At 36.1% G+C, this 23,743-nt stretch overlaps 1 protein-coding gene and 1 long non-coding RNA gene across 25 annotated transcripts in view; both read right to left on the bottom strand.

Annotated features, from left to right (window-relative positions):
- LOC147834145 (uncharacterized) overlaps positions 1-23,743 on the bottom strand; it is a 762,525-nt gene that overhangs the window by 167,386 nt on the left and 571,396 nt on the right. The gene's annotated exons all lie outside the window — the stretch shown is intronic.
- fgfr3 (fibroblast growth factor receptor 3) overlaps positions 1-23,743 on the bottom strand; it is an 81,331-nt gene that overhangs the window by 55,677 nt on the left and 1,911 nt on the right. For 22 of the 24 annotated variants that reach the window (XR_015505406.1, XR_015505405.1, XR_015505403.1 and 19 more), the window contains exon 2: positions 17,243-17,467. Coding sequence is in view for 17 of the 24 variants with exons in the window: in XM_087278474.1 (XP_087134600.1) it covers positions 17,243-17,387 (145 nt within the window). In the remaining 7 variants the exon portion in view is untranslated. Of the gene's footprint in view, positions 1-17,242; positions 19,768-23,743 lie in introns of those variants that run through there. The other 2 variants (XM_087278461.1, XM_087278476.1) reach the window with 2 other exon arrangements.

Below are 23,743 nucleotides of genomic sequence, written 5' to 3' on the forward strand. Positions count from 1 at the left end.
CACAACATTTCAGTGAAGCTCTCAAACACTTTACAGTATGCATACACTGCACATATACAGTAATGACATCATATTAACACTGACTAAAAGACTGAACTTTATTACAAATCTACAAGAGTCTGATATGAGTGATCTCTGTGTTTCAGTATTAGTGTGACACAAATGTCTTGCCCTTTTTGACTACAGTGTTACCTTCCTTTTACTCTAATCAGCTTCATGTATTTTCATAATCACTGCAGATTCAAGCACTGTTTTATATGCAGCACATACACACTCACACACACACACACACTTGCATGCATTGAGGACAGTTTTCCTTTGATCATGCGGAAAAGATGAAAGGTTTTTTTTGTGTTTTGCCAGAGTTGCGCAGGGTAAAATGTGAGATGTGATTTAAAACTGGCTGCCATGGGCAACACAGCAGTTGCTGGAATATATTTGACTGCTGTTATGAAACATACAGTGTGTACAGGTCAACACTCTGTGTGTGTTTGGGTTAGAAAGGTGTTTTTAGCATAAGTCAGAACACAGCGGCCATTTTATTTACTTTTTGCACCAAATATAAATGCATGCTTTTAATAATAAGTGTTTTTTTTTTTTAGTTGACAAAATAAGAATGCAATACATGTCTATCAGCTTTCAATGTAATACTTTTACTATATAAAGAAAACTACATTATATACAAGCTTCCATTCAAACCTTTAGGATTTGTACAATGTTTTCATGCTCATTTAAGCTATATTTATGTTTTGAAGATGTAATAAATATGATGATATATGAAAATAATCATTTAAAATTTCCTTCTAAAAATTAGCATTTTTCTCAGACTCCTATGTCTTGATTCAGTAAGTTTACTTTTACGGCAAAGAATAGGTTATTTTCAGCAAATTAACATGAAATAACTAAACATAAACAAAAGAGGCAGAGAAAAATGCTCATTGTAGAATAAAATTCTAAATGTCACACAAATATATGAAATATATTTACTACTAAATTTTAAAGGGGACCTATTATGCCAATATGTCCCTAAAGCGTGCATGTGAATATCACCTCAAAATACCCCAGAAATAATGTTTTATAACTCTTTGAAACTGCCCCTTAAAAGCTTTAAACCGAATTTTGCCATTTTAGTGACTGATGCTTTCAATGCAAATTAGCTTATTTTTTCATCTTAAAATGAAGGCGGAGGTACAAATGTCTGTGTGCCAGCATAGTGGCAGATTTTAAAACAAGACTAATGTCCAATAACACCTGATTCACACAGGCGTCAGCGTCAATGCTTCCGTTCACTTTGAATGGGTGATGTCAAGTGTTGCCGAACTGAATTGTGGATCTGAAGTTGGGAATTTCTCAACCTTTCAAGCGCCAATGGAAGCATCGGCTGATCAGATCACTATATGCTATTCCCCCAGCTCAGACAGTAGTCGATTGCCGGCTAATTTCTTTGGTGGATGGTGCTATGACGATTGCGTCAGTCCCAACTTTAGACATGCCCTCCTTTAAACGTTGACGCTGAAGCATACTTTTTTACCATTACCCATTAGAAAATACTTTTTTACCATTAGAAGCTAGTTATGTTCACAGACTGTTGCCCCAAACTGTGCTTAAAGCCTTTATGAAAGTGATTTTTGCATAATAGGTGCCCTTTAATTTTTACATTTAAAATTTTTTATACATTTCTGAATTCATTTTATGGGTTTTAAGTTTCATTATTTTACTTCAGGGGTGAGCCGGATCGGTAAAATCATGGTATATATAACTTAAAAACAACAACTTCAGATATGTTTTCTTTGTTTTATTATGATCAACATAAAACATAAAGCTGGAGCCCGAGGAAAACACGATCTCACGACAATTCATAACTTTTTGATTTAGTGGCTAATTCATATAGATTTGTACAATCTTATTCGTACTATTTGCTTATCCACCAATGAGGGTTGGGTTTAGGGGTGTAGTTGAGTGCCACGTCTCCTTTTTTTTTAAATCATAAATTTTCATATGACTGAACTTATGCGAATTAGCCACTAGGCTTGGCCGGTAATACGATAATATGGTATACCGCGTTATCTAAAAATAGCAACAGTATCAGTTTCAATACCTTTATACATCATAAAAAAACAATGCACTTATATATAAGACAAGGATTGAATATTAAATAGAATTTGCCTAAAAATGCATGGTTGGCATAATGGGACAGTGTGGAGGAGAAAGAGAGAGGTAGAGAAAGATGGCGAGTCGCGCACCAAGTTACCTGGTCTCAAAAAAAGCATACAACTTCTGCAGTTTGACAGTATTTCAAGTTTCAACCAAACGAGAAGAGAGAGGCAGTAAATATGGATAAAACAACTTGCAAATTTTGCAACAAAAAGGTTTAAAAGGGACAGTGTTTGTTAAAAAACCTGTACTGATGCAGTGACATATTACAAAGAAAATGATCTCTTTCCACTCAGTAGAAAAACTATCTAATTTATTTAATTTGTGTGCACATTTTTATGTCATTTTTTTAATTATTCACGGTAAAACCGTAGGAAAACAGGGAGGAGGTTTGACGGTATGAAAATTTGAAAATGTAAATATTTTAAAACTTGACAGAATCACCTCGCGGGCTGGATTAAACCCATGTACGGGCCTTTCTAGCATTCTTTAATCAATTCATTATTTTCAAAAGAACAGCATTTATTTGAAATAAAACGCTCTGAAATTTTTTAAATACAGTGTAACAAAAATAAGAACTTAAAATAAAGCTTTAATTAGCTCCAGTTTTGGAACAGTACACACTCACTCTACAAGAAAGTGTTTTCATCTTCTATAATTAAAGCACATTTTAAATACAACACACAAGTGTGCATTGTGTGGTGGTTAATAAAGCTTCTTGATTTACTCTGTTTTTATGGATGTGAAGTGAAGTTGCTATATACTGTTAACATTCACACACATGCACAAACACACAAACAGAGCTGACAGCAGGTGATGAATGTGAGTACGAATAACAGTCTCTGGTTCCACTTGTTTTGAGTGTTGCAATAAAGCGACAGGTTAAAACAAGAGAATGGGAGGAGGATAGAGAATGTGCACACACAGACACACACCCACACACTCTCTCTCATCATGCATGGATTTGTGATCCATTGTGACACACTGTAATCAATACACACAGCTGATTTATAGCAGGTAATTAGTCTGCACCTTTATCTACTCTCTCACACACACACACACGCACCAATTTGAGCTGGGCCAGTCTGCTTTTTTGCTGTTTCCTGCTGCTTTCAGACGATTGGCAAGATACGCTCTCAGTCAACAACCCCTACTGTCATCTGACCTTCAGATTGAACACACATTCACACACATACACACACACACACACACACACACACACACACACACACACACACACACACACACACACACACACACACACACATACTCTTTTCTCATGCCATCTTCCTCTCCGCTCTCTCAGTATCAACATTCTACAATCTGGCTGTGTTAAGGTGACATGAAAATTTGCCTTTATCAGTATTTAAGTGCTATATCCCATCCCCTGTGTATCAAACAAATCAGACATGAAAAGTAACTATATTTCGGCTAATCTTTTCTCAACAAATGTGGAAAAACTTGCCATTTCACTTTACTAGGAAAGAGATTATATAATATATTATAAACATTAATCTGCTTGTTTCCACCCACATTGCTGATGCAGCAGTTCGCCATTTCTCTTCACATGCTAAAGCAATTTGTAAGTTACACAAAATCACATTTTAATGTTTGTGCAAGACAGAAAGAAACCCCTGGATCATAAGTTGCAGGTGTATATTTTTGACAATATTCAAAAATACATTGGGCCCTATCATACAACCAGCACAATAAGGCGCAAGACGTGTTAGTTGCGATTTATTGCTATTTATAGACCAGCGCGTCCCTAATTTTTACATTTTGCAACATGTTGTTTAAATAGCAAATCCATTTGCGCCGCTTTGTGGGCTCATGGGTGTGTCGGTCTAGAAAGGAGGTGTGTCAAGGTGCATTGCTGGCGCATTGCTGTTTTGAAGAACTGAAATAGACCGTGCCATTGACCAACTAAAAGCAGGTCTCTTAGTTATGCACATGTGCAGGTCCAAACACTTACACATTGCTTAATACACACAGGATTTACAGCAATACACAAATATTTTTACATATAAAAAAATGAAAGGATTAAAAGGTTACAAAAGTTCTTATTTTTAACATAGATATTAAAACCACTACCGCTATGCCTTCTTTACCTCAAGGGGCTTTTTTTCAGTTTATACATGACAATTTGCATTTGTATAATGTTTATTATTATTATTATTATTATTATTATTATTATTATTATCATTATTATTAAGTTTTATTTATTATATGCATATTTATATTTGCTTTATATTATATTTATATTAGACTCCTTAGTGGTTCGAACCCAATTTAATTTTTCTTTCATTGCAAAAATCACTAGAATCCTACATAAAGATCAAGTTCCATAAATATGTTTTATAAATTTCCTACCATAAAAATATCAAACTAAATGTCTGATCCATAGACTACCAACATCAAAGCCATTGAGGACATCATGGTTTATTTTTAATTTCAAAGGAAATAAGCAAAAAAGCTTCATGCTTCATTTTCTGATCAAGTGTGCCACTTCAAACTTTTGAGAATGTTTCTAAATTACCTTTCTGAATGTGCTTGTTAACATGCTGTGCGGTTAACATGACTGTGTTCACAGAGCTGATATATCAAAAAATAAAATGCTCACTGTCAGCATAATTCACAAACGCACATTTATTTTGAACTACCTTTCTGTAAAGTGAGAGAATTGTACTAATAGTGTAATGTTTATTTATAAAAACCAGCATGTTTGTATAAGGCTGTAATAAGCTAATTGATAAGTTGAATCAAATTTATATATCTTCATAAACTGATCCTCTAACTGTTCAGAAACATCCTGGTTCAGTATAGAAGTTGTAACCTCTTCCTCTCCATCACTGTCAGACTCTGGTTTGAACATGAAAGGCTTTAATTCACTACTAGTTGTGTCTGGAATTTTGGCTGCATGAGATTACCCTCTTTTGTTGTTTCTGGAGTATCAGAATAGCGTGTAAAGGCTCCGCCCCTTTTTGGAAAGAAGCAGCTCGTTTGCATTTAAAGTAAGAGACACGAACATAGGGCCATTTCGACAAGCTATAATTAATGATCTATGAGCTGACAATTCAACACATTCTGGGGACAGATTTATTTGACAATGTATGAAATTAGGCATAACATGTCTCATTTCAAGAAGCAACTGAAGTCTGCGTCAACTATGCTTTAAAACAACAACAACAACAACAAAAAAACACACATGCCGGATGTAAATAGCTCACGTTTCTGAGCTGGATCCTCCTCTGAAGGAGACTGGCATGCACCAAATAGAGAAAGAAGCAATTGGCGATTAGGATTACAACATAAAGAGAGGTGGGCGGAGGAAAGTTTGCAGCTTGTTACCTCTTTTATTCTGCCCTGTTGAGGCGTGTGTGTGTATGTGTGTGTTTGTGTGTGTGTGTGTGTGAGACGGCATGCCCTGAGGAAATTTAAAGAAAGCTGCTGCGTCCAAAAAGCATTGTCCACACATACACACACACACACACACACACACACACACACACACACACACACACACACACACACAAACTCTACCGCATCAGTGGTCTAATTAGTAACGGAAGCTGGATGTTCTGAGCATTTAGACCCCATCCAGAGTCTGAGCCAAGCATTTTTTTTTTTTCTTTTTAAGCACATTTTCATTAATAAATGTACACCTATACTGATTTATCTCTGCAGAAACCTACTTTAGTACTTTTTTTTTTTAAATACATTCGCATACACCCATGCTGAAAGAGCCACACACACAAGCACCGAAACAAACACACAGGTTGTAATCAAAGACTGGACCTTCTTAATTGTCATTCCATAGACGAACTGGCCTAGTTTCAAACCCTACACACTGTACAGAACACACACTCCAAACACATTGCAGCAGCTTGTAAAGTAAATGAACACATGCTCCTAATCTAAAGCAAGATCAGCAAAATGTTGGATATTTCACAAACGTCTAAATACTTTCTCGACTTCAATCATTTTCCCAGAAGTGGGGTTAACAAAGCTTGCATGATCTTTTAAACACGGCAGAGTGTTCAATTAGAAGTGGAAATTAAGGCTTGTTCTTGATTAAATATTCAGCATGTCAACAATATTCACATTTTATTCCATCCAAAAAAAAAAAACTCCTCAAATAAGTTTTTAGTTTGCTTAGTTAAGTTTTAGAATTATTTGTTAAAGATTTTTTTGTTATTTATGGTTAATATTGCAATAATCTGTTTTAATTATATTTTACTCTATTATTGTTTGCAAATTTAATACAGTGTAGCACTGATTTAAGACACATTTTTATAATCTAATTCTTTACTTAAAAATTCAAGTGACCAAAACAGTAGATTTCTTGTTTTAATTTATATGGCATATCTGTACAGCGGATTTAACGAGGTCCTTAACTAAACACAGGGAGCTCAAATACACATAAGCATAATAAAGGTAACAGTCAATATTTTTTGGAGTGTAAATTTTAAGCAAAAAATGAACCCCACATGACATAAAAAAGCTACTAGTGTAAAAAGTATTAGTAGGCTTTATTATATTTTACTGTTTTTAGTAGTACAACATCACAGAATCATTTTATAATAGAGTTGGTATATAGTACCTAAATCATCTAATGGCTCCTTTTCACTGAGTGGTACAGTATAGTACGGTTCGATTCCACTTTTTGGTTACCCTTTCGAAAGGATACCTAGCACGATAAAAGGGTACCAAAAGGCAGAGCCAGATGTGCAGCTGAACGGTATGGTTTACAGAGATGCGTCACTTGGTCATGCACAAGCCAGGCGAATGACAAAGGAAGTGCCTTTTTTTCAAATACACAGCCGAGACATTACACCGTAATAAAATATACATATGATAACAAGCCATGGTAAACCCGAGTTTAAACAAACCATGTCATGGTCTTGATGACATCTCTTCCAAGAAGAAGAGCCATCTAAAGCGCAAGCAGTTTCACTTTCTCAAGAGAGCTTGCGTGTGCGTCTATATTTGAAATAACAAATTTCTTGATTATTTAAGCACTTCTGACATTCAATCCTTTCAAAAACGGACAAACGCAAAAGTAAAATGCGAAAAACAAAGGGGAAGCCGAAAAAAAAATTAACGAGCAATGATTCTTTTAGCAACCTAAAATATGAACAAACTGCCCCATTTACAGTAACTATTATCATCACCTTTTGGAGTATTATGAACTCGGAATGACAAAATTATTTTCTAACAAGAGGTTACATGTGCTGGTGTAGATTAAAGATCCTAATTAAAGATTCCTCCCGGTGCTTCGTTTGCCCTACAGTTCAAAGGCATGCGTTACAGGTGAATTGGATAGGCTAATTGTCCGTAGTGTATGAGTGTGTATGAGTGTGTGTATGAGTGTGTGTGTGTGTGGTGTGTGTGTGTGTGTGTGTGTGTGTGTGTGTGTGTGTGTGTGTGTGTGTGTGTGTGTGGATGTTTCCCAGAGATGGGTTGCAGCTGGAAGGGCATCCGCTGCGTAAAAACGTGCTGGATAAATTGGCGGTTCATTCCGCTGTGGCAAACCTCGGATTAATAAAGGGACTAAGCCGACAAGAAAATGAATGAATGAATGATATTGCATATACTATTATTGCGATAACGATATTTTTGCAATATATTGCGCAGCCCTAGTCTATAGCTGCTAAATAGTTTCACATGTCAAATGAGCACAATAAAGCTAAATACATTTGTTCTAACTGTGAGAACAAAGTCAAAGCATGCTATTGTGATGATGACAGAGTAAGAAATGAGCAGAGTGAGACATTACTCTTTCATCTCTGTGACCTCAAATTGCCCTCAAGGAAAACACAAGCGTTCAAGCAAACACACACACACAAACATGTCACCTCTCCATGGCCTCTGCCCTGCCCCCTTTACCCCCTCTGTCTTTTACGATGAATAGAAACATGGCATTTAGTAGAGAGAACTGAGTTCGAGAGATGGGGTATTACTGCGCAGGAAAAGTACTAATCCTCCGCCTTGCTTCCTTCCAGCCAATGATACCCAGAAGCAACTGGCAACAGCTGCTTAGAAATATCCCAAAATCACACACACACACACACACACACACACACACACACACACACACACACACACACACACACACACACACACACACACATGCAGTCTAAGAGGATCAGACTGTATTAACATGAATATGCAATACCATTTGTTATACAAAATTATTAACAAAATAAGATTCCCCTAAACACCTGACACTCTATTTAGTCTATTGCGCAGTACAAACGGCTAATAACTGCAAGCAAAAACGTCATTATTCCCAGTGCAACATTCTAACAGTTTATTATGCTCTCAAACTGCTAAACAAAGCCAGTACTTGATCACTTTCAGGTACAAACTGATCTGTGTGCGGTATAAGCTTTGTTACACTGTCATAAATGCATTATTAATGCTTTATAAACTATTCATAAGCATCCCAGGAGGGAACGCAGCCACATGGGACTCTGAATACTCAAATATAGGAGCTACTAAACCAAAAGCTAAAAATGAACCACAGTCACCGAATAGATAGAAGGGTGTTGTGACAAATTAAGGGTTGGTTTGTTGTGAATGTGTGTGTGGGATATACATGTTGGACCAGGAATTTTGCCAAGGCAGAGGTTCATGCCATGGGTGGTAAAGGAGAAGTGTACATGTCTCTCTGTGTGTGTTTGTTGGACTTCTTACAGCACATAAGTTCTGCCATCTGTTCATGACTGCCAGAAGTGGTATAGAGGAGCTGGGAGGGAAATCAGCAACACACACACACACACACACACACACACACACACACACACACACTTGGCACATGACTTGGCAAAGTGATGGCATACCATAGACCTCTACTGTTTTTACTGTATATAATGATATTTAGAATTACCTAAAGTTGACTCGAACTCTTAAGAATAACATATTGAAATGTTTGGGGTCAGAATAGTTTCAGATTTTTATACAAAATAAGTCTTGCTCAGGCTTGATCAAAAGTAGAGAAAAAATGTAAGATTGTGAGGAAAAAACATTCAAATTGTATTATATTTATTTATTAATTTTCCTTCGGCCCTGATTAATCAGGAATAGCGAAAGCGGAATGAACCTCCAACAGTTTCAGCATGTGTTTTACACTGCGGATGCCCTTCCAGCCACAATCCAGTACTGGGAAACACCTATACACACTCATTCACAAACAAACTCATACACTATGGCCAATTTAGTTTATTCAATTCACCAATAGTGTACTGACTGTGGAGAAAACCAGAGCACCCAGAGGAAACCCACAAGAACATGCGGAGAACTTGCAAACTCCACATATAAATGCCAACTGGCCCAGCCGAGACTCGAAACAGCGACCTTCTTGCTGTGAGACGACCGTGCCGCCCGCAGTTGTATTAACATAATTTTTAAAAAATAAGGTAGTAACACTTTAGTTTAGGTCCCAATTCACACTATTAACTGCTGGCTTATTACCTGTTTATTATTAAGTTATTAACTGTTTATAAGTAGGTTTAAATTAAGATCTTATTTTGCATCCCTAATCCTACCCAAAACCTAAACCCAAATTCTACCTTACTATTAATAAACAGCTAATTAGTAGTTTATTAAGCTAGTAGTGTTAGTTAATGGTTTAATAAGACCGTGAATTGTGACCTAAACTTAAGTGTTACCAATAAGATTTAATAGATAATAAATAATGTTTGAGATTTTAATAGGTTTAAAAAAGTCATTTATTAATGTGCTGGCGAAGCACATAATTTCTCTAGCACGCAGGAAAGTGTGGGGGCAAAGGATCTCAAGCCGGGAATTGAACTTGGGTCACCACAAGCACCTTTTGCTATGTGTCAACACACTAACCACTAGGCTATTGGCACCAACCAAAGTTGTTGTGTTGTTAATAGTAATATTTATGTGGCAACCTAACTGTATAGGTAATTTTTACAACATTTACTAATCGTTTCCCTACTGTGATTAAGATGCACTGCACCGTTCTGTGGTCAATCGTTAATCACGGGAGTTTTGTTCCTAAAATAGCCCACAATAGGTGAAAATTGCAAAGTAGTTTGCTTTATTTTTTACAATTATTATGAATGTTTTAAGACTGTAAAAGCCCTTACTACACTATTTTCTCTCATGCTTAAACACTTGTGTAACTTCTACCTTCCTTTACCTAGTCCAGAAGCCCAACTTTTTGTGCGATGGTTAGCATCTTCCTCTGCCTTTTGGGTGCTACCGTGCCTTTGACAGTGCAGAATGTTTTGTCGACATTTTGGGGTTTGTTAGGGAGAAAACTTGCAGTATAAACATACAATACAGCACTTCAGAGTCACACTGCTAGTGATCAAAGATTTATGTTAAATTGACAAGCTGAAAGCATTCTGTAATGTACAGTAGGGGTTATTATGAATTAATTGTTTCTATTTGTAGCACCGCGATGCAGACGAGGACAATCAGTAATAATCGGTAATAATCATAACCGGTTATTATATAATGACGGCATTTATCTTTCTTATCTTACATTTATCGTTGTAGCTTACTATGGCGAGGGAGGCGAGCGCGGGTATTTACAATGCTCCAACTACTTAAAACGCAGAAGCTGTGTACTTTTCACTGCGTGTGAGTAAACTCCATTCCTCTCTCTCTCTCACTGTGGCCTATTTGACCTGCTGGCGTAACTTTTCCTCTCCTCTCGACTGTTACAGCGATACTTCTGGATACAGACATGAGCGTGTGTCTGCAGAGTTTTCTCCACCGTGTCTCTCATAGATCAGTTGTGATCTCCGCTGCCGTTTATCAGTGTCACTCATCTGTTTAAAGAGCGCCGTTGCGTAAGAGCTATTTTATAGTCATTGGTAAGAGCCAATCGCAACCCTTTCTGTCGAGCGTGTGACCAAATAAAGGGATGTAGACAAGGCTCAGAAAGCGAGTGGGATATTGATATTTGTTTATTTGCTATGTAATGCTCGTTTTGTTTAAAGGTACATCTTTACATTTATATATCTGACTGTTTGTATTGTATTACAAATAGTATATAAATATAAATATATTTATACATTTAAATACAAGAATTGGTACTGTGAAGAAAATATAAAACTGTGTATGGAAAGCATTGTCAATGCACTGCGATGCATCGAGATATTGAATTGAACCCAATCGATGGCATGATAATCGTAACCGAATTGAACAGTGAGACCAGTGTTGGTTCACAGCTCTACTGTAAATGAGACACGACATGGAGGAGATTGATCGACAATGATCTACAGCCAATCAGGAAACAGAACACAATGCGCTAATCAGGACGCAGAACACAATGTACTGTAAAAAAAAGCATGTCAAATTACACCAAAAAAAATCTGCAAAACTGCAAGACTGTGAAAGGTGAACTACGTTATGATGAGGGACCATATATAGAAAGAATATTATTACAGTTTGCAAAATAAATAATAAATGGTTCAATCACAAGGTTGCACAAAATTTAAAATGTTAAAATGAGTATCTTAAATAGGCTGTAAATCATGTTCCAAAGCCTCTGCCAAAAGCAAATGTGTGTAAGGGTCAATCTAAAAACTCTATACACCGTGAGAAAATGAGCCTGCATTTTTTTTTTTTTCATGACAAATTCATGACATTTTTTTTTACGACAGCTAGAGAGTGTTTAACCTTAAAACGTAAATAACTGTAGGTCATAATAAATGCTTGCACATATAACCGATTTAAATTTATGTTTGAGGAGCATTAAGAAATTTGTGGCAGGATCTGTGATGAATAGAATGCTCAGACTAGCACAAACTGATGCATAAAACAACAAAAGAAACAGTCTGATGAGACCTGGTCAAGACAGAAACATTTCAGAACAAATCTGTGATGTCTGTCTGAAATGAAGCAAGTCCTCCTACACACAAACACACACACAGTGAGCTGTTTGTTTTACCACTCATGACTTTTATGTAAGTATCTAAGTAATGTCCTTCAGGGGAACAGATAATTATGTTGAAGACACCCATCCTACAGGTTGACAGGCCAGCAAGTGTGTACGTGCTTCACACACCTCTGCCTCTGTCTGTCTGCATTACTGCGCAGGTATCTGCTACAAGGAAGTGTCTCTCTCAGTGTGTTTGTGTGTGTGTGCGTGTGTGTGAACAGGTGGTTACAGGCCACATTTAGAGAGCATGTTTATTTTCTCATTAAAAAGTCATCTGCTGACCTGCAGAGAGTTTCAAAGAGTTATAATGAGGTGAACAAACCCCCAACTAATAATAACACACACCGGAAGGACACACACACACATGGACTGAAGGTCTAAAAATATGTAATCAGAATGTAATCAGGCAACATACATGTCTATTGAAAGCATGATGAAGACTTTTATGAGACATTTATGAAATGTTTGTGCATACAAACATAGACAATATTAGGAGTAGACACAATATAATAGTAACTGCTCCAATGTTATAAAATAGATAGCATATGACTGAAATAGTTGTGAAATTACTTTTATTTATGTTATTATATGCAACCACATTTTATTCCTGTATAAAATTTGGAAAATTATTTGATCTACATTCTTGAACTGGCAAATCATGACAACCCAGGTTCATTTTGAAAACGTACCGCTATATGCATTTCTGAAGAGCGACAAATATGTCCCAGGAGCTAGAGATCTGCACCGGACTAAATTTTGTATCCTGCTCCCGACAGGTTTTAGTCCGACCCGGACCGCTCCCGCTTATATTCAGCATGTGTTGTCCCGCTGCCTGACTCGCCCCATTTTCTGCCCGTTCCCACTAACGAGCGGGGGGGGTGAACAAAACAGAAAACCACCCAGCTATACAGGGTCCAGACAGCCTATAACAAGCTGTCTGTATAAATACACACACATAAGCACCAAGCAAGTGACACACACAGACAGCATTACGCTCTCTCTCATTTACACACACGCTCCCGCACTTTATTTGGAAATTAATTAGAAAAATTTGGTCGGGTCCCACTGCTTCACGGGAATGCAGACCTCTAACAGGAGCTATGTTTTTTGCAGTTTTTGTTCTCGTGTAAATCCACCAGAGGCCACTGTTGACTAACTGACTGACTGACTGACTGACTGACTGACCGATCGGCTGACCCACCCTCCTCCTTCCCTAACCCAACCAATAGTGTTTTCAAAAGCACTGATTGACCAGCGCCCACCCACTTCCCTAAACCCATCCAACAGTTTCTCAAAAAATCCAGAAAAAGAAAAGCCCTTGCCTGATTTTTACCAAATTTTCAGATTTTACCACATTCACACCCTGTTATTTACTAGTTTATTTTTTGGATTTGTTTTTGTTTTACCTGCTTTCTAGAACTGTTCTTCACAAGACTTGAACCCCATCGTCGTAGTCAACTACTCTCTGTATCTCAAGTCCACTAACATACATGGCGAGCTAACTGGACATACTGGTAACAGCAGAAAAGCCATCCATACGGAGGTAAGTGGTCAGCAGGTAAGCGTGAAAAGGAACAGTGTCATACTGCCAAATATTATATATATATATATATATAAATATATATATATATATATATTACAAATATTGTCAAACATTTTGTGTAATAATATTGTTCTTCTTTTACTATGTTAATATCAAATTTGTGTTACAACATAGTAATTACATGTAAATTATATCTGCTGATAGGGCTGGGCGATTCATGGAAAAGTAATCGAAATCGACACTCAGAACCTATAATCAACCTAATTATTCCAGGTGAAAATTTTCAATTACTTTCCCTATTGTGTTTGGAGTAACGAGACCCCGCTCTGTTAAAGCTATTTTGTACTTAATATATTATGATTTATAGTTACTAGATTACTCTAATATTATCCTTCTGCTAAGCGCATGTACATGGTCTCGCGCAGCCTTCGCAAACCCATGCATCTCTCAAAAATATGTAACAACAAGTGCAAGCTTTGTGATTGGTCAGTTTGGTATCGGTGACAAGGGTGGGCGGTGCGGAGAGACACATTTTAGGCATTGTGTGTTGTTCAGTTCACCGTTGATGTTTAATAAAGAATCATTGGTAGATGGTGTGCGTATACTTCAATTATTTTAAAATCAAAAATTGCACCCCACATTCAAAAATTGTTATGAGGGCAAAGACATAAAACAAATTAATCTTTCAATGAATTAATTGTTCAGTAATCGTAATCCAATCGAATTAAAATGTTCAATTAATCGAGATTTAGATTTTAGGCCAAATCACCCAGCGCTATCTACTGACATACTATGTGATACTGAATGCCTTGCATGAGACTATATTATCTGCTGAAGGTATTGGCATATTCTATTTATGAATGTGGCACATTTAGATGTTAACATTTTCAACATTTCATACATCAGAATGATCCAATTGCATGCTGTTATCATAAGCATGAATGACAATATGACTTTATAAAACTTAAGTAAAAACTATGATTTATGACTCATGCTCTAATAAAATCACTGTAACGCATATTCTCTTGTGGCTTGTTTCTTTAATCTGTCTGTCTGTCTGAAATGCTCCATTTAAACTGACTGTAAATGATTACACAAACCTAAAATGATAGAATGAAATAAACAAAGGAAAAAAAGAGGGGATTTGGTGGTTAGGTTTAAAAGTGAAAAGGAGCCGAGAGGTGAAGTGTTTGCACTTTCCTGCCACATAACAATCCCTCTTTGTTTATGCTGTGGTTTTGCAGTAGACTCTCTGCATTCTCTCCTATTGGACCATGTGTGAGCATTAACTGTAATTCTCTCACTGTCTTCTAGTATTTACCTGCTATCAGCATGAGAAATCAGATCAGCCAGCAATCAGACAATCACTCCCAACACACACTCACAGAGCGAGTCAAGAAATGAGCCAAGAAGGCATCAGACTCCTTTCTATTTTCTAAGTGACTGCAACGTGTTTAGTAGAGCCATCAGGAATACAAAAACAACTGAGGCTCAGGTGAACTTAGCCAAAAAAACCTGTCTTTAACAAACAATTGATAATGATCAGCACCTCTCTCAACACCCTGGCTCTCATACCTGCACACTTACGCCGAAAACTGTGACACTATCTTCCTGGAGAGATACGCTATTATTCCGTTCACACACACACATATATGCGAGCACACACACACATTTAGCTGTCATGTAATCCGCTCTGCAGGGCCTCATCCGTCAACTGCGGGATAATAAATCAATGGCAAGGACAAAGTGTGTTTACATAATATCGGCTACACAAGTGTTCATTGCCACAATACCCACTTTGTACCACTGTACAAACTTGGGCCGCTACACACTAGCCAAACTAAGAGACTGCAACTCAAGATCCTTAAAGGGATAGTTCACCCAAAACATTTACATTAATTCACACTTCTCTTTCAAACCTGTTTGAGTTTCTTTCTTCTATTGAATGCAAAAGAAGATATTTTGAAGAATGCTGTAAACCTGTAACCATTGACTTCCATGGATTTTGTTTTCCTATGAAAGTCAATGGTTACTGGCTTTCAGCTTTCATCAAAATATCTTCTTTTGTGTTCAACAGAAGAAAGCAACTCATAAAGGTTTTGAAACCACTTGAGGGTGAGTAAATAGTATAAATAATAGTACAATATTTATATATTTTTGGGTAAACTATCGCTTTAAAAACACTGAATCCTTGACAACATGCTCATTTTCATAATGTTACAAATAATAAAACTAAATGTGCTCTGTCTTTGAGACTGTCCAATTAGTATTTGAAGTTCAAGGTTGATGGACTTCAAAAGGAGGTACAAAGATTCAATTAATTTAAATGAATCATTTAAAACACAGTGATTCTTTGAAGAGACCCATTCACTTGTAAATCAAGCATGCACAATACTACTGTATATCAAAGTGCCAACATAATTCAGAACATGCATTCATAACTGTAAAAATATTGAAATACTCACAACATATCCAGTTTATTGAGTGTTTTAAAGCTATTTTGATTCAACCCGATTCATTAATGAATATTTTAGCTCAATTTGTGAACTGATTAACAGATGAATTAAACAAAACATGTTTAAAATAATAAATTCTGAAGCAATTTAAGATAAAACACAGCATGATTTGGAGTGTGGGGTCAGTATGATCCCTTAATTGATTTTTCTTTGGCTTAGAACCCTTAATTTATCAGGGGTCACCACAGACCCACAAACTTATCCTGCATATGTTTTACGCAGCGGATGCCTTTCCAGCTGCAACCCAGTACTGGGAAAGTCAGTGTGATTGATTCATTGATTCATTTATTCTTTTTTTGGGCTTTATCCCTTTACTAATCAGGGGTCACCACAGCGGAATGAACCGAAAACTTATCCTGCATATGTTTTATGCAGCGGATGCCCTTCCAGCTGCAACCCAGTACTGGGAATAGTCAGTGTAATTCATTCATTCATTCATTTTTTTTGGGGGGGGGCTTTATCCCTTTATTAATCAGAGGTCGCCACAGCGGAATGAACCGCCAACTTATCCTGCATATGTTTTACACAGCGGATGCCCTCCCAGCTGCAACACAGTACTGGGAAATCAGTATGATTCATTAATTTATTTATGAATTTTTTTCAGCTTTATCCCTTTATTAATCAGGGGTCACCACAGCAGAATGAACCGCCAACTTATGATTTACACAGCGAATGCCCTTCCAGATGCAACCCAGCACTGGGAAAGTCAGTGTGATTATTATTAAAATTTTTAAAAACATATTAATACTTTAATTTAACAAGAACAAAAGATAAATTAATCAAAAGTCAAGACATTTCATAAATATTTCAGTTAAACTCTGTTTTTCATAATTATTTTGTAAATTTATTTTCTTGCAAGCTTTTTTTCAAAAGTATAAATTCTTACAGTTGCAATGACTTTGTAATTACATTCATGTTAAATTTCAATCTGTGTAGACACTTACTGTAAATTTCAGAAGCACCTCAGTGCCACCTTTGCTTGGTAACCTAACTTTACAGACCCCAAACGTTCAGATTGTAGTACTTTTCAATGAAATAAATCTCTTAATTTTCCCTGTGCAAAGGATGCTGACAGTGAAACGGTAAAAATGAGGTGTAATGTCTGACCTGTGGGCTCTGGGGACAGCAGGTGTGCACTGTACACTGGTGGGAAGACGAGGGTTGCGAGGTACAGGAGGAGACAGAGTGGGACCATCCCGGTCGGAGCGACGCGGGGACGACTTTCCTCACCACGGAGAGCAGACTCAGACATCCTCAACCGTTCCACACATGCTGTCAATGGAGCGCTGCCACACACTCACACAAACACACTGCTGTCTGCCTGTCCCCCACCTGAAACACAAGAGCACATTCAACGGTCATAAGAGAAGGAACACACAACAAACAACTGCATGAGGCCCCATTCAGACAAAGTATCATGAAGATTTAGATTGTTTGAAATTAAAGAGGAGATGCTACAGACACACAACATACAGGTTTTTTGTCAATTCATTTCTGAAATATTTGGCTTTTTTCATATAAACATTTTATATGGTGTCGTTTTTCCAGTGCAATAAAATGAAGACATCATACTTTTAGATTTCTATACATTTCAATTACAATGCACATTTTTAAAGGCTGTTTTATCCAAAAAAAAAAGAAAAGGTTTTCATGTTTTCACTTCACAAATATCTTCACTTCATATGGAGTCTTATTCATATCTATATTCCAAAGGCTTTTACTGGTGGATATGTTCATATAGGCGTGGGCCGGTATAAGATTCTGACTGTACGATAACGTTGGATAAATACATGATCGTTTCACTGTGTTGTCTCTAAAATATATTATTTTTAAATGCCTGTGTAAAAAAACTAAATCTTTTTTCCTCTTTGAACACACTATATTTTATTTTAAGAAGCTTTTAAAGTTTTTGGAACAGTAAACATGTCAGGCTAAATAATTCAAATGAAACATGGACTTCTGCTGTCTTGTTTCAAAAATTTCTTTACAATTTAAAATGCACTGCAGATACCATTGGATACCTTTTCTGCTGAAGATACTGTTGTCCTAAAAATAAACATAAATAAAAAAATCTTACACATACCTTAGAAATGGTATAGGAGAAAATTTTGCCGGTTTTAAAACCTTGACTTTTCCAAACCACGGTATACCTTGAAACGGTTATCATCCCATGCCTAGTTCATATATATTTTTTCTTACTATATTTAACATTTTATTCTACCAAAAACTTTTTTTTTTCTGGCTATTTTCTTCTGGCTAGATAAAAATAGATGCCTAAAATATCCATTCTGTATAAACAATTCTAAACCTTTGACTACAAAAAAAAAGAAAAAAAAAAGAATTGTGAACATGAAATCAATCAGATTTTTATGCTCAAAATGTTTGCAAACGAGTACATATTTAATAAAACAATGCCTCATTTGCATAAACATTAACACAGAATCAAAAAAAATAATTAATACTAAAAAGTTTGTTATTCTTCATGCAATAAATCAACTGTAACATGGTGATAACTATTAATAGTTGTTTTTTCTGACCCCATTAATAGCAGAATCCACTCATATATAAATATAACATATTTAAAATATATAATCATATAGAGAAATAAGTTATTAAAACTATTATGTTTAGGAATGTATTGAAAAAAAAAATCTCTCGGTTAAACAGAAATTGAGAAAAAAAAATAAACAGGGGGGCTAATAGTTTTGACTTCATCAGTACATATATATATATAGATATAACAAAACATTGACATCCAATCAGAATCCAGAGTGCTTAAAAGCTTGCAAGCATCTAATAACAAACTTGCAGTGCAACACTTTATTATATTAAAACAGCAATCGTTTTTAGTATAAAAGGTACTTTTATCATATTTTCAAAGGTATAAATACTCAAAGATATTCAATAAACATGATCTGTTTCTTGTTATTTTGACATCAGACACATCTTTCAGAGCACTCTATTGAAATACCGTGCTGGCGTGCTAATGTCTGCAGTATAATGTCTCTGCGTGCACCGAAAACTGAAATATAAAGTGCGACGACCACACACAACTGCCACAAGTGCATGAAACAGACTGATTTGATATTATGTGTCCCGCGCTAGTTTAGACGAGACTGGGATTTGTTGTAAACTCTCTTTCGCGTTCTTACTCTCCCTTTTTTTCCCCTCCTTCTCTCTGGTCGGGCTACTCTGAAACACGTCTTTCACTAAGCTAACACAAACACACTTATCTCTCTAAAGAAAACATATGCTCCCCTCACACTCTGTGACTAGTGTGTGTGTGTGTGTGTGTGTGTGTGTGTCTGTCTTGCCACATAGAGTTTACATTAGTCACAATAAAAGGAATGTAAAGAGCTTTAAATACACACACATACACACACATATATGTATACTACACTACACTACGGTTTGTTCCCTGTTGAGAGATTTTCGCTCAAAGACGATGAGAATATGAGTGGACTCTGTGTTGCTTTAAACTTGAACTGCTGTTATTTCAGAACAGCCTTGGTTTAGACGCACTAAATGTTTGCGTTAACTTTCCTGAATGGACGCACACAGTCTCCTGGGGCCGGTGTGGTGGTGTTTTTCTTTCCCTTGACGAGAGACGCTCAGTTCTTGGTCAGCACATACTGAAGAGAGAGAGAGAGAAGCCGGGTCGGTGTGTTGAGTAACTCAGTGTTTTCTCTGGCTGGCGGAGCAGGAGTGTGCAGTGCATTGTGGGCTGATAGTGTATCAGCACTGGCTGTTGTAGGAGAGACGGGTATATTTGTGGAGCGTATTTCTGGAGTGTGTATCGTAGGTGTGTTTTTAGAGCATGTTACTGGAGCCATACTATCTTACTGTATCACTGCTTAAAAGTCGGGTGGAGAGGCCTAAACAAATGGATGTGTTGTGAGAAAAGGGTTTATGTTATGCATATTTTTGGAATGCTTTATTCGGATTAGTCAGTTTTAGCAAACTGAGGTTGTATATATTTGTATAAGGAACTTTACTCTTTGACGCTTAGCTGTATTCTAGAAATAACTTAAACTCTTATCAATGATACATGTCCTTCATTTATTTATTTATTCAGAAGCTGTGTAACAACAAGTGAGGTAATGAACAGTTTGCCAGTCATCTAGAGAGAGGGTATGTTTTTTTACATTGTCTGTTACTTAAACCAACTTAGTCATGTCAAGACGTGCATTTTAGTCTGGATATGCACTTTATTGTCTGATTAGCGAAGTTTTATATTGATTTTGAGTTTAGGACTCTGATGATGGCATTTTAAAAGGCCTATAAAGAATCTATTTTAACACTTTTATTGATTTGTTTGCTTCTAAAAAGTAAAACAGAAGAACTCACTTTCTAACATTTTAAATACCTGCAGGGTTACTAGGGGTAAAAGCGGTGGGGTTATCCTTTTTTGTATGAAAGCCAGGTGTTAAAGAAAGCACATCCGATTACATCTGATATATCCCCTTATCTTTTTCAATTATTTCAAATTCTTCTAATTGATTTGCTGAAATGATTTGCTTTAATGGGAAGAGGTAGTTGCAGTTTTTGGGTCCCACTTTATTTTAAGTGACCTTAACTACTATGTACTTACATGTAAATATAAATACAATGTACTTACTCTGTTCATAATGTATTCCAGAACACTTCTGGTGCTTTTGAGGTGGGATATGGGTACGGTTAGAGACTGGTTTGATGGTATGGGTATGGTTTCAGAGTGGGTTAAGGTGTAAAGGATGGTCAACAGTGTAATTATAAATGTAATTAGAGAAACGAATTACAGATGTAATTACATGCAAGTATTTAATCAAGCATAAGTACAATGTACAAACATGTATTTGCACAATAAGTACAATGTAACTAATTATTAACTACAGTGTAAGTGCATATTAGTTAAGGCCACTTAATAAAAAGTGGGACCAGTTTTTGTAGTACTAATGTTGTTTAATGTTTGTCTTATGTGTGTGGTGTGATATATTTAAATCTATCATGTTGCAAAACAAAGTTTACAGTAACAGTTTTCTGTAACAGTTTACAGAAAAGCTAAATTTTCAGCAGTCTTCACTGTCACATGATCCTTCATAAATCATTTGAATATACTGATGTTGAGCAAAATACGTTGTTGTTGTTTTCAGGATTTATTTAAAGTGACAACCCGAACAAGACTGTCTTTATAATATTATTATAATATAATAACTATATAATAATTATGATATAATAATAATCCAATATATTTTTACTATATTTATTTTTATTTGTTATTATGTATAATATATAAACGTTTATTTTCAATTGTTTTTTGCAGGATTAATCAAATCATATAATCCTGTTATAATTAAATACTCATATATGGTTGAATTATTAGCTGCCCTTTTATGTTTTTTTTTTCTTTTTTAAATATTTCACAAATGGTGTTTAACAAAGCAAGAATTTTTTTACAGTATGTCTGATAATATTTTTTCTTCTGGAGAAAGTCTTATTTGTTTTATATTGGCTAAAATAAAATAAGTTTTTTTTTTTTAGTAAACATTTTAAGGTCAGAATGATTAGCCCCTTTATGAAATATTTTTTTCTGATAGTCTACAGAATAAATCATCTTTATACAATAACTTGCCTAATTACCCTAACCTGCCTAGTTAACCTAATTATGCCCTTAAATATCACTTTAAACTGTATAGAAGTGTGTTGAAAAATATACAGTAACATATGTACTGTCATTATGGCAAAGACAAAATAAATCAGTTATTTGAAATGAGGTATTAAAACTATTATGTTTAGAAATGTGCTGAAAAAAATCTCTCAATTAAACAGAAATTGAGGGAAAAAACTGGACTTATAATTCTGACTTCAACTGTAAATCATTGTTTTGACTTCCAACTTAGGTACATACAGTACTTTAGTGCTAATGAAACTTCAGAATATATGCAGCTGGGCTTGTGTGACATGACTAATGTGCAGCAGCGTGCTGCCGTATGGTGTGTAAAACTCTAACTCTCACAGAAGAGTCCGTGTTTATCTTGGGGATTACTGAAGAATTTGATTTGGACTCTATTGAAATATTGTGATTATCAGTCTAGTCAATAAATCAACATTAGCTAGCTACTATGTTTTTACCGTCTGTCTGTCTGTATCTCCCTTTCTGTCTGTCTTTATCTCTTACTTTTAGACCCATCGTTCAACAGTAATATAGAAAACCATCTTAATAGAAACCAAACAAACTACAGACCTGAACAAGGCCATGCTAGAATTCCCTGGGCATTTATACATGTAATGTCTGATACTTTGGATGAAAGAGTGTTTTAATGGAATCCTATCACACGCTAGTCACACCTTGCAACAAATCTGGGACTCAAAAATGTCAGTAATCTCCAGTAATTGTGCAGCCATGTCAACGGCCAGCCCAGCCTAAATCTGCCAATGAAAATAGGGATTAGGAGGGAGGCAAACTCAGAGAGAGATAAAGAAGGTAAAATAGAAAGAGAGAGAAAGAGAGACAGCAGATGAAAAGCTGAAGTCTGAGGTGTCTCTATTAGAGTTTGGCTGTAATCCTCTTGCGAGGACTTCACTCACCCTCCTGGGGCTTTCTGAGAGCTCTGTCAGTGGGAGTGTGTGCAGCTCCGGGTTCTGCCTTTCTCTAGTTTAGACAACTGCATTAAGGTGAGAATTAAACTCACTAACCCACCCTTTTAAACATCCCCATGGAGGAACACACCAAAAACACTCAAATCACAGAGGAGCCATTTACAAACCACATTTACAGATGTTTGTCACTAGGAAATTATGGGCTTCTCTAAACTTCTCAGTCAGTCAGACTTTGCTGTGCTTTCAAGCATTAAACTCATCATCTCATATGCTTACATACAGCGTCTGGTATGATAATGTCCACGAAGAAAAATAAAAACATGAGGGTAATTAAAAACAGAAGGATGAAGGAGCGAGAGAGCATGCACAGTAACATTGTCCATTGTTTATTGTGTGCTTGTTTTCATTCATGCTGTATTTAGCCCTTGAACTGCATTGTGCATTGTGTGTAAAATGAACTTGCGCACATTTTTACATACTACCTAAAACCTTTAGCAATAGCCAAAAGGTCTACATAAAGAATAAAGAGCTTTACAGAAAGAGAGAGAAAAATAAAGGCATTTCTTAGGTACTTCAACTCCCAAACTTTCAACAGTCTACAGAGTGGTGTATTGATTTTAACTCGGCACCGGTCTGCTAAGGGTCATAATTAGTTGAGGTTCCAATAGAAAAGAGCCTCTTTGACATGAACCCTTACGTTTGAGTTGTTTGAATGTCTTTTAGAGACCTTTTCTAGTGACACTAGGGCTGGTTGGAAAGATGCAGAGGGTGTATGGCTAGAAAAGTGATGATTATCCCCCTAAATTTGGAGCAGGCATTTCTAAAAGGGAGAGATAATGATTGAATTGCACACTACAGACAAAGCTGACTCTACATTTCCAACAGAATTGAATGAGTTTTCAAGAATTTAATCGGTTGATTAAGTTAGCTGCACATTAAGATTATGTTGGCACAACTTAAACATTTAAGGAAACAATTAAACTCAAATTTTAGAAGGCTAAATTATTTTACACTTCATGAGTTGAACAA

This window comes from Danio rerio, chromosome 13 (assembly GCF_052040795.2).
Source record: "Danio rerio strain M-AB ecotype USA chromosome 13, GRCz13ab, whole genome shotgun sequence".
NCBI classification, from domain to species: Eukaryota; Metazoa; Chordata; class Actinopteri; order Cypriniformes; family Danionidae; genus Danio; species Danio rerio.